Source organism: Falco biarmicus, chromosome 6 (genome assembly GCF_023638135.1).
Source record: "Falco biarmicus isolate bFalBia1 chromosome 6, bFalBia1.pri, whole genome shotgun sequence".
In the NCBI taxonomy this organism is placed as follows: Eukaryota; Metazoa; Chordata; class Aves; order Falconiformes; family Falconidae; genus Falco; species Falco biarmicus.
In genome coordinates this window covers 77,701,459-77,714,013 of record NC_079293.1, presented here as the reverse complement: position 1 = coordinate 77,714,013, position 12,555 = coordinate 77,701,459, and the positions used below count along the sequence as shown (strand labels likewise).

The following is a 12,555-nucleotide window of genomic DNA, read 5'->3' as shown; positions in this document are numbered from 1 at the left end:
CTGCTGCCTCTTCCCTTGTGCTTCCACAGTTCTGCTGCTCCAGGGTGTGCCGGTTTTAGTTTGCTGCCAAATCAGCCAGCTGGTTCTTTTCCAGCTGGATTCAACCCTGGCCAGTGTCTTGAACTAGATCATCCCAAGGACACATGATCACTAAATCTGCCAAAAGGGAAGACTAAAGAATGCACTGATACGGTCAATCCCCTGGATGATGCCCCTATCGAGAAATGATGGATCTAGCACTTCCCTTGGCAATTTGTTCTAGTAGTCAGTAACTTCCCAGACAGAAACATTCAGATGTTAAAATGAGTGCAAACAGCAATATAATTTCCCTTAAGTTTTAGGCAGACTTATTCTAGTTGATCTTGCATTTACTGATTTATGACAGTACTAAATAAGCCAAACTCCATAAAAGCATAAGTGATGGGAACATTACCATCCAGCCCAACTGCAGAAAATCAGAATATAGAAGGACGGAGGTATATTATTTTTTACATCCTACGGTAAGCTGTCTTCTCAAAACATACATACCACCGAGTACAACCAAAACCAAAATCCACAGAAATAGAAAAAGCCACCAAAATAATAAGTTCTAGCTGTTTAGGAACTATTTTCTCTTTAAAGGCATTATTAAGCCCATTTCAAAAAGAAAGCAAGTTAGAGACAGTTTAAAAAGGACACTTGGCTGGCTTAAAATGGATGGGGAGGATGACAAGGACTTAAAAAGCATTTTAAAGATCAGGAACAAGAAAGCTATAAAATAATCGGTTTGCTGGATCATGAACACTTAGGGAGAGCAATTAATATAGACACTCAGTAGAAACTCACGAAATTTCAGCTTGGATCAAGTGCAAAGTAACTGCAGGCTACACTCTCCATTCCCTGGCTCCTGAAATACAGTCCCATCCACTTTCTTGCACAGGCACTAATGACTGTGCAGTCAGAATAAGGCCACTCAGCTTGCTGACACAATGGCAAACCTGGCACATGAGTTTCTTCCACACCAGCCAGCTTGTCAGCTCACACTGCGGACTCACAACCACCAGGGCCATAGCAAGCCAGGAGGAAGCATCACAAAGCTCTACCTTGTTCAGCAGCAGCTTAAAGAGATCTCCGCTGAAGCACAGAGTTAAACTGCACACACAGAATGACTCCAGGACAACAGAAATTACACACAAAGCAACCTTAAAACTAATCCTTTCATAACTAAAGCTACAAGTCCAGAGTCAAGTGATATGATTCTCCTTTACTAGAGCGTGAAACCTTTATGAAATTAAGCAGTTTCATTTCTTCAAGCAGTGAAAGTGGGAGGCTTTTCTCTCCCCAGTCCCAAAGATTCATTGAGTGGAAGTAACTTGAACCATCCCAAGAAATTTGCTATTGTTCTTCTTTCGTATCTTTCCTGAAAAATTAAGAAACAATGTAGCTTGGAAAATAAAAAATATTAAGCAGAATTAAGGCAAACAGGTAAATAAATCAAATAAATCCACAATTGAACCAAAGAGCTAAAACTGGAAGACAGTAATTTCTACCAGGCACAACTCTGACAACTGCTCTAAATGTGCTGCAGCTGACACCACTCTTAAAGAGCATCCTCATCCTGCTTTCATTCACTTTTTGCAACCATGAGCTTAGTCTCAGCTTCTAGAGAGCCAACCTGGCTGAAAACTAATCCAGAAAAACAGGGAAGTTTCAAAAGATTCAGCTTGTACAAGGAAGGGAAGAGGACAATACTCACTAGCCAGAAGCAAGTGAAGGATGAGATTTTGTTTCAGCACCAGCTTACAAAGATCATGCTACTTATACAGTCGAAAGCATTTGACTAAGACTGACCACTTCGTAATTTTATCCAAGAAGTAGTAACTAATGACTTAAGAGTCTTCTTTAAATGGTAAATCAGGCAAGTTTCCAGGATCTTGGGCAAAACCGCCTTCCTTAAAACTAAAATAAAAATCATTAGTAACTCAAATCCACAAAAATCTATTCAAAGGAAGCAAAAAAAAAAAAGAAAAAGAAAAAACATTTACATATTCCTGTACTGCCAAAAAGTATCATGTTCGTGACAATTTAGATACTGCTAAGGAAACAGCATAAGCTTAAGCCATTTCAATAATTTAAAATAATACTTTATCCGGTTTAAGCAATAAAGGTGATAAAATTAATTTTTAGTTTGTTTAACAATTTCAAATTTAAACTCAAATTTACAATTACAAAACTTTACAGCACTAAGGCACACAAGCAGACAGATCCTTGCTTCTTTCTCCAGATTTCAGCAGAGAGCTCCAGCTGCAACCCTCTCCTGTAACATCGCAAGTCAGCACTGTCCAAATTGCTGAAATTAAAGGAAAAGGGTGGGTTTTTTTAATAATTCAAAATATTAGATTCTAATTTATTCCACTGAAAGCAACCCTGCCTAATAATACTTTAAGTGTGCTATAGGCAATACATATTCCTTTAAGAAAAGTTAATTCCATATTCTAAATGACCTCATATTATATTCTCTCCAGTGTACATCACCCCCAAAAGTGGAAAGATTTAACTCATCTGGCAGACAGACACATACTGTGACTTGTCCTTCAGTCTGATTTAGGACTCTGACAGGACAGCCAAGGGCTATGTGCAAGCAGGGTTACGCTCGCACCATCACAGTGACAAAGTTATGTAAAACTATTTCTCATCACTGCACATCCAAGAAGATACGGGACAGCAAAGACACAAGCATCCCCTTCACAGTGAGGAGGGCACATTTTACATTGTTAGCAAATTCACAATTCAGAGTAGAAGAGAAAAGCAACATTCATGGAAAGGAAGAGTGTCAGAAAGAAAAGTTTGATTTAACTACATCACAAAATCTAGGAAGCCAGCTTAAAAAAAAATAAAAAATAATCAAATCACCAGACTTTAAAGGAACAGAAGAAAAGGACTAACCCCTTGTAGTGGACCAGAGACAAGTTTTAAGTGCGCAGGGGGCAATCACAGGTTGGACTAGCTGCTAGAAATTGCTACATTCCAGAACTACTAGTAACAAATTTCACCTGATCAACTTACCCACATCTGTCAAGACAACCTAAGTCACTTTAGGCACTTTCATTGCTGCTCTTTCCTAGCAAAGCACTTTTATGAAGCTGGGTCAGGGAAATACTAGAGCAGCAGTCACATGTGACAGCACCCCTAAGGAAGCAAAATGGATGGGGAAGAGCAAAGCGATGACAGCCAGAGCGGGACAGCCCAGGCAGCCGCCTCGCTTAGTCCCAGACAGTGCAGCATGCCTGACCACACACTTCCTGTGTTTATGCAACAAAAAAATCACTAAGGGACAAAAAAGCCTAATACAGGCAGACAACGGGGCGAAGGCAGCCAGTGAAAGTGAAGAGACTCCAAAGGGAAGACCCTACCTAGCTGAAACAGAACCTCTAAGAACCGATAGGAGAATAAAAGAAGCCAGGACAGCAAATAATTACACTCCTGCATGGAGTTAAGTCTTGAATAACATATACACAGTCTCAAGAACTCTCCACAAGATGAAAGTGCTATCAAAATTAAAATAACCATCCAGTAAAGGTGACCAGCACCCAGAATGGCTGGCACACAAGGAAAGCAGACGTGGGGAGACTTCTCAGTCTGAAGCCACCAATCACCCACCATTTCTCAAAAATACAAAGGAATTAGGCAGAATGAGCAGCAGCTTTAGGGAAAAAGCCTCATGCGAAAACGACATCTTTCCTACACACACACCCATTCATGCTAAACAGGGACTCTCACTGCCACAGGTAGCTGTGGAGAGCAAGAGCCTCTTTGCCCCCCTTTGTACAAGTCCCTGATAGCCTATCCCCATCTATAAAAAAAGTCCAGTGAAACTACAAACACTTTTGAGCAATTACTAATTGCCAGACCATGTGTCTTACTTAAAAACAAACAACATTCCACGATGGACCTGCCTGCTTTCCATATCCTCTTCCTTCCTACCTGCCCCAAAGACAAGACTTAGCATAGCAGCTCTTACATGCTTGGAAAAACAGAAAAGGCAAAAGCTGAGCTGACATAATCTCTAGCACTTTTTGATGGGATTTCTCCTCCACCTCAACCCAAACCCAGTACACACCACCCCTTCTCAGTTACTGTAACTTGTTTTCCCAGTAGCTTAGGCACCTCTCTTCCAGAGGTCAACTTTCCATCATCTTCCCTTATAGTTTTGCCTAGAATAAAGAAAACTATAAGACAGCACTTTGCTCAACATTGCCAGTACAAATACAATGGGTCTGTCAACGTTACAATCATCAAGTGCCCCAGTAGAAAAGGGTTGCAAAAAATTTTACTTCCAATAACTCATTCTTCAGTATTTTACTATGAATAATAGTAGTGGAAGGACTCTTCATTTATCCTATCCCATATGTTTGGGGGGTGTTTGGAGTGATTTCTTTTTTTTTTTTTGGGGGGGGGGGGGGGGGGGGTGTTTAGTTTTGGTTGGTTTGTTGGGTTTTTTTCCTCAAATGAGAGAGCAAACCTTGAAGTAATGTTTTGATTGGTTCTTCTAATACTACTAGTCAATACTGCAACAATCTGTCACTGTCCATGTGACTATGTTACAAGCACTCAGCCTGCTTACAAAACCCTTCTAGATTTTTTCTGTTGCCAACATGAAGGTAAAGAAAGCAAAAGGTGTCATGCAAGTTTAATGCCCGATAAACTTACTAAATAGTTTCTGTAAAACAAATATATTTATGTATATTTATACTCATTCTGTTAGCAATGAAAAAGTATGTCTGGCTTCTTAAAGTATTCCAAAGTTATAAAACTTTCTAAAGCTAAAATCCAGGAAATTCAAATGTACTAACTTCTCAGCACCACAAATCAAAACTTGCACAAATTTTTGGAAATAAAAAGGGGATGGGATGGGGGGGGAAGGGGGGAGAAATGCATATAGCGAAGTAGATACTGACAGAAGTCCAGTAAGTTTCAGTGAACCACTGTGGCAATTTATTAACTGTTGCTGGAATACTTCACTCTTTAGCTGTAAAGCCATATAAAAATTAGTTGGACACTGCAAATTTAGCGCAACCTTCTTGTTAACATGTAAGTTATACAGTCAAACACTTTCTCAACTACAATTAGTAAAATAATCTAATTTTGGGCCATAAAAGTAAACCAGACAGATCTTACAATACACAGAATTCTACCTCCAAGTGGCTATCAACCCAAGACAGCAAAAAGGTAATTCAAAGTTTTTCCACAGAACATCTGAACGCTTTTTCCCCTTTAATTAATCTATTTCTCTATTTGTAGAACCATATATTGAATCCATTTGACTTACCTAGTACAGAAGGCAAGTAATTACAATGACAAAGCCTAAGCCCTTAACAGGGCATTACCGCATTACTAGTACTTTAGTTACCAGTTAATAGTGTCGTGTTTGTCACCTCTGACGACATCCTCCTCCCCATCTTTCAAGTGCCTGAATGACACATGCTCTTGCAACATTAATGTCCAATCACTACAAGAATGTAAAGAACCTATTCCAAGGCATTTTGTATTTCTGCCCTTCTCCTTTTGGTTCCTCCACAGTCATTCCTCCACATGCCCCGTTCTTACTTCTCCATAAATCTCGGAAACCCTTGAGTTTGTCAAACAGATATCCCAACAGCCCCCTCCATGCCACCTCTTACATGTAAAATCTCTTCCATAAGCTGACATAAAAGACAAACAATCTCTTATCAAGAGCCAGGTCTACTATGACGTCAGTAATAAAATAATGAAATAATGACCTCTAAAGTTAAATGTGAGGCCATCACTAAATATAGTGAGTGCAGTGCAGACTACAGTTAGTTCTTTTTCCACTCTTATTTTTAGAGGTGTTTTACAGTACATTTCTCCCTACTTTTGGTGACAAGAGAATAACGCTTGAAAATCTAAATAAAGGATGACACCTTCATAGAAAATCTATCTAAAAGGTTCTAGGATCATTCTGCAATCATTTATAGAGGTTTGCCAATGTTCTGGCAGAAACAGTTCTATACTGCACACAAATTGCTGTAACCACCCATGCAATAACAATACTTGACACAGTATTGTCAATTCAGTCACCTCTGCAGCAGTAATAACATGCTCACTACTGTAATCAGAAGAGACAGAGAACCAAGCCACACTTAAAAAAAGGAAAGGAAAAAAACCCATAAAACATAAAACTACAGTAACCTTTAGTCATAAGCTGGACTCAGTCCTTTATTAACAGTGTTTACAGTATTCCTAACTGTACACTAATAACCCAGACCTACCATAAATAAATCCTCAGGTATTTCACATTTCAGCATTACACAGTCTGAGTTTAAAAAGTTTAACTAGCACACTACAACTTTATGCTTTACAAACTACCATCACAGGCCACTGCAATGACCTGGACAGATGCTTCTCACTTGCAAGTAAGACAACGCAACCCAGAAAGAAAGAAACAATAATTCCTGCCTATTCTGAATAACCAAAAGAAGCATCAAAAAGTTTTTTAGAGTTTGGCTTGTATCAGAACCTAGAACGCCAATTTCACTTTATATTTTCAGACTTCATTTTAAGTGTGCTTTGATCATGTAATACAACTTTCACTGAGATGAAAAAACTGAGAGCACGTCTTTATTATCAGGAGGAACATTTATCGGTCCACTAACTGCACGTTTGATCTACACACACCGCATTTCTCCCCCCCCCTTTTTTTTTTAATGCATAAGGGGGAGGAAGCAAAGCTATTCAAAACCTAGGTATCCTTCCACCTAAAAGGCTTAAATTCCGCTTAAACATAGCATGTTTGCACACAGCAGCATAAGCACACACACGCAGCCCTCTTTAAACAGGGCAGGCAAGCCCCCACCACACGCACTCCTGCACACACCCCTCCAGAAGGGCATTAAGCAGCTGATGTTACACAGGACAGCACAGCAAGGGATGCAACGCGAGTGGAGGTAACAGAGGCAGATAAAATGGTCAACGGAGCTCTTTGGACCCCAGCGGGGGCATCCTGTATAAGGAAAGAAGGCTCTGAAGAGTGATGTTGAAGTCGGTCTTTCACACTTGCCTGTGCAGAGGCTCTTCCATTAAAAATCAGACCCAGCACAACTGATTGTTTCAAGTGTAAACCTGAGCTGGCACATTATGAAAACAGAAATACTTCGAGTCGTCGTACACTTGCTTTTTTGAAGCCAACACCTTGGTGGAGAAATGGGAGTAGGCACAGCTCAAACTGAAGCTGGGTACAAAAAAGAAGCCAGAAGGGCTGGATTTAACCCGAAAAACTTTTCACCAAGCCCCTCCGACCAAGACCAAGCTCCCTCCCTCCAGCACTGGCTCAATGCTCGCTATACGGCTGCAAACCTCGCTCTCCCCACCGAAAACCCTGTCACCCCCGGCACCGCCATCCGCCTCCGGCCGCCCCGGGCCCCCGCCGCAGCCCCCCGGGCTAGGTCGGGCAGGAGGGAGCGGCCCCGGCCTCTCGCCGCCCCTCGTCCCGCCGGGGAGGCGGCGTTCAGCCAAGCACCTGCGGGCACCTGCCGCCGCCGGCTCCGGCCTGCCGGGCCCGGGCACCCGCGGCAGCTCCTCCAGCCCCTCCGCCAGCCGCCACCTTCCGCCAGGGCAGCGGGTACCAGCGACGCTGCTTCCCCAGGGCACGCCGGCGGCTGCCCTGAAGCGACGCTTCCCCGGGCACCGCAGGTCCGCGCCCCCCCCCCCCTCAGACAAAGGGCGACGGAGGCGGCCCCTGGGGAGCGGGAAGAGGGGGCCAGCCTCGCCGCCTCCCGCCGCGGCAGCGCTTCCCCGCCGTGCTCACCCATGCTGCGCCCGCCCGCCCGGGCTCGACGGAGCGACTCCCGATCCCGCCGACGTGCTCAAGCCGGGCACGGCGGCTCCATCCGTGTCCCTACGGGCACCGGCGTTAAAGAGGCTGCTCCGAGCCGCCGGCGGCCCGGGGCAAAGGCAGAGGCAGGGGCAGGGGCAGGGGCAGAAGCAGCCGCAGTCCCCTCCCGCCACGCCTCGCCTCGGGCGAGCTCCGGCACCGGCGGCCCCGGCCCCGCCCCCGCCCCGCCCCGCCCCGCCCCGCTCGCCGCGGGGGTCGCCAAATCCCGCGAGAGCCGAGCGCCACCGCCCCCACGCCGTGGCGCCGTTGCCAGGAGGGGTGACGTCACGGCCGCGTCCCCGCCCCGTGGACCCGCCCCTCCCCCGGCGCCCGCCGTGCCCCCTCAGCGCCCGGCGGGAGTGCCGAGCTGCCCCGCTGCCGCCTCCCTTCTCCCTGCCTCCCCGGTTCGGTTTTCTGCCCTGTCTCCCGGCCGCCCCGCAGTCATTTGTCCTCAGGCCCTCCTGAGGGAAGGCCGCTAGCCTCCTGAGGGGCGATGCGCCCCTTCCCACAGAGGCTGAGGACCCTGCCGTCAGCCCGTGCTCCCACAGCTCCCCCGCGGGATGGAGCTGCCTCACGGCCCCTCAGTAAAAACCTCGGCCCGCTGAGGCCCTCGGGCTGCCCCATGCATCTAGGGGGTACCCCACTTCATTCCCCAGAAGGCTCTTGGCTCTGGCCCTTGGCCAGAAACACCCACCCTGGGATGGTTTCAGGGAGCCACTTTTGGGCAGACGAGTCTTGAGCTATGGGGTGGGTTCTGGCTCTAGGCGCCGGGCCATTGCTTCTGGCTTGGGGAAGGTGGCAGGGGTGCATGCAGGGAGGCCTGGGGAGGGAACCGGCCGTCACCTTGGTCTTCAAGGCTACTAACTTCATGAGCATGTTTGTGGACTTGCACATTGCTTTTGAAGAGTTTACAGGGTAGGGGTGCTTTTTGTTGGGGTTTTTTGTTTGGTTGTGGGGTGTTTTTTTATTTAATAAAGGAGGAAAGTGTTCAAAGCTATATCAGGCTGCCACTGTTTAGGTTTTTGTGGGAAACTCGGGAATGAGTGAAAACGACTACTTAGAACTAAACCGATTTAAATAAAAAACACTGACCACAAGGCCAAAAGGACAAGTAAACATGGTCTGGTTTTGATGAAAATAAGGGAATATAACGCAGCAGGGTTCTCTGAAATGAAAATACTCTGTCTTCCTTGCTGCAGACATCCTTTTATGAGTGGTTCAAAATCAGCCATTTCAGCCATGCTCAGGACAAAATTAGCCTAAAAAGAATGTCAAGTATTTCCAGGAGTCAGCTTTTGCTTAGCATCTTTCTCGTGGAATATAAACAGAAAATGAGTCAGATAATGAGTACTTGAAGACAAAATATGAAGTCTGAGGATGTAAACAAGCTATACCTTATTGTAGTATGACATTTGCAACCTGCTCTAGGAGAACCTACTTTATCGGGGGGTTGGGCTAGATGATCGCCAGAGGTCCCCTCCAACCTGATCATACAGTGGTTGTGTGATTTTATCTCCTTCACTCTACTTTGAGGAGATTATGCTTCTGTTTCTTCTGACAGCAGAACTGGACATGTACGAGTGATAGAATTACCTTGAAGCAAGTATAGCATTTAATGCTGATAAATGGCCCCATGGCAATTCCCTTAAAAGGAGAATCTATTTTTTTTGTAAAAATACAACCTACACACCAGTTTTACAGTAGCTAGTAGCAAGGAGAGATATGGGACAGAAAGGAAACATCATCCTTAGAGTTTGAAGTCACTCCAAACAAAAATTCAGAAAATAACTTCCCTGAGGATGAATTATCCTCATCTGTCTTCTCTTGAGTATTTTTCTACTTCCTCTGAAGAGCTATGTGCTAAAAAGAGGATAAAGGATGAGAAGAATTATAAATTGGACCTGATGTAGCAATTCTTACCTTTTTAAACCCTGCCATAAGGCTAAAATATGCATAAACGAGAGGTACGGAATGAAATATTCATAGTGTATGCCTTCACAGAGAGTTGAAAGGGCTTCATGTAGCCTTCTTTCAGGAAGCTGGTCTGAACTAGGGCAAAAGCTCATTCCAGTTTGTTTAAGCATCATTACTACCTTTGGGTCAGCCCTAAATGAATACTTATGCTGACATAAAGCTACCTTTGCCCTCCTCTTCAGTCTAGAACATGCTGGAGAGCAGAGCACTGGTTCTCAGTTGTTATGCTCTGGACTAAGACACTGGCTTTCTGAAATTCTGTTTTATTTTTATGTGTCTTGATAACTGTGGCCAGGGCTGGCTCAAAGCTTCTTCACAGTCCAAGTACAAAAGCTGAATTTTATTTAGAGCCCATTTGGTCTGATGATAGTGCACCACCATCCAGCCGGTCCTGTGCTTTAGCCTCCATCTCCTTTTCAATACCAGTGAGACAGAAATGGGATGGTTCCTGAGGGAGCCCCTGTGGCTGCTAAGCCCAAAAGTCTTCTTGCAACTGGCAGTGATGCTGCTGAATCCATCATCTGCAGCTCTGTACAATTTTCTGTTTTGCCCATGTCTTAAATTGGTCCTTCTCTGGGGCTTTGGTCTGTGAGTTCTGTGGTGCTGAACAGACGTGTCTGCCTCATGCATTGTTGAGTTTGACAAGACTTTGCTGCAGTAAGTTCTGCAAAAGTGCAAGAGGCTGCTCATGTGGAACTCGAAGCAGCTTGGGGACCTGTATTTAGCATTCTGTATATGAGTTGGTGATTATAATTCATATAAGGAAAATACATCTGTGCTAGGCTATTAATTATTATGGCCCAACCGTTAAGCCACATCACTACTTTGTTTCTTTTCTATATGTGCTAAATGCTTATTTACCAATAATTACCTTCTAAATCACCTACAATGAGTTCCTTCCTCACTTAGTCATTTTCACTTGGATATTATGCAATGATTGGTATTTACGCAATACTTTGAAAATACAGTATTGCTGTTGTACTGATAGATACACAGGGAATGCTGGATCTTCCTTTTAATTCAGTCTTTTCTTTCAGTTCAAGGCAAATGTAAAGCATCGATATTCTGACAATGGAATTACAACAGTGCATATTTGTTTCAAAGTATTTTCAAATCTATTTAGGTTCCCCAAAATAGCTGTGATTATTTTCTCCTGAGGTGGAATTTGTATAACAATAAAACTTAAAAATGAGGATTAACATTTTAAATACTTCATGACTGAACTTAATGGAATATCTGAGTTTCTTGCCTGCTTTTGAGAGAGGAAGAGTTGTGACATGTTCACAGATCAAGAAAGCATTCACTGATAACATCAGTAACTGCTGTCATTTTATTTTACAAGAGAGCATTTTATAAAGCCTGCTATATAGGTTTCTAGTATAAAATAAGAATAATACAATTTGTCACCACTGGAGAGACTTTTTTTTTTCTCTCACAAAAAAAACCTAGGAAGAATGATAGACCCTTTTTCTGGTAGTGCTACAGTGAAAATTTCACTTGAACTTTTTTGCCACTGTGGTAATCTTAAAATTACTCCATTGGTTCCAAATAAAGAAACCTAAACCCAGAACTTTCAAAACTTCCCCCTAGAGCACAAAAAAATTAAGGAACTGACATTTTTTTTCAAATGAAAATCACATGTCAGCTGTTACCAAGTTATGGTTTCACGCACATTTGAGTGGCACATGTACTGCAATAATTGTACATTCCCCTTTAACCAAACAGTTTGCTCCCAAAATTCCAACTGAGTCAATTTTTCATGCTTCTAATACTCCATTTCATTTTTCATGACAGCAACTTCTTGCACAATAATACCTTTAAAAGTTGACTGGAAGCATACAGCCTATAACACTAAGGAGCTAAACAGTACTGATTGTAAAATTTCACCTTTCGTTCTCAGTAGTAGTTCCTACTAGGTAACACAGTATTACTAAGAAAAAGAGAGGTTTGTTTCAGAAATTTAAAAGCTGTTTAGATGAAAAACTCCCTCTGCTGGTTTGAAGAAGCAGCAGATGTATTTCACTTCAAAAATACAAACTGTGGGAAAATACTCATTCAGCACACACAGTATTTTTCCCTTCACTGCATACTCAGTGGAGAGTGAATCTGCTTATTCCACAGAGTGAGGCCAGACTCATTAAGACAAAAAAAAGTGAGAAAATACAGAAACACAGAGCAGTTTTTTGTAACTAAAACCTGTATCAAAATGTAGATTTTCAAGAAGAGGGCAAATTAAGCTTGCACGCTAACATTTAATCATGTTATTAACTGTTGACATGGGGCGGGGGTGTGTGTGCATTATTTTACGAAGGAAACCCAACTTTTTCCTTTCTTTCTACCCCCCTACAGACAATCCATTATGTGGCGTCTTGACAGCTATGCAGGGCTCTTGGTCTGAACCCTTTGCAACCACACCACAGCTTCCTTCATCCACTTAAAGAGCAAGCAACTGGTCATAGTCTTTCTTGCAGATTATTGATTGCTAAAGGAGGGTGAAATACTCTGTCACTACAGACAGCTGGTGATACTAAGGAATTTGGGATGCCAGTTTTCGGGATATCCAAAGAGTCATGCACTAGTGCCATATTTTTCAAACCGTGGAGTGTGGATCAATGATGATCTATGAGAACTCAGGAGCTGGTCTGCAAAATAATTGAAAATGTCTTTGTAAACCACCTACACTTTCATACTCATACATCGAACAAGCAAGC

General features: G+C 43.4%; 1 protein-coding gene across 2 annotated transcripts in view; it reads right to left on the bottom strand.

Annotated features, from left to right (window-relative positions):
* CD2AP (CD2 associated protein) overlaps nucleotides 1-8,028 on the bottom strand; it is an 89,580-nt gene extending 81,552 nt beyond the window's left edge. Inside the window, exon 1 of one of the 2 annotated variants that reach the window (XR_008822612.1) lies at nucleotides 7,805-8,028. Coding sequence is in view for 1 of the 2 variants with exons in the window: in XM_056343995.1 (XP_056199970.1) it covers nucleotides 7,805-7,808 (4 nt within the window). In the remaining variant the exon portion in view is untranslated. The remainder of the gene's footprint in view (nucleotides 1-7,804) is intronic. The other variant, XM_056343995.1, reaches the window with a different exon arrangement.
* Between the last annotated feature and the right edge of the window lie 4,527 nt (nucleotides 8,029-12,555).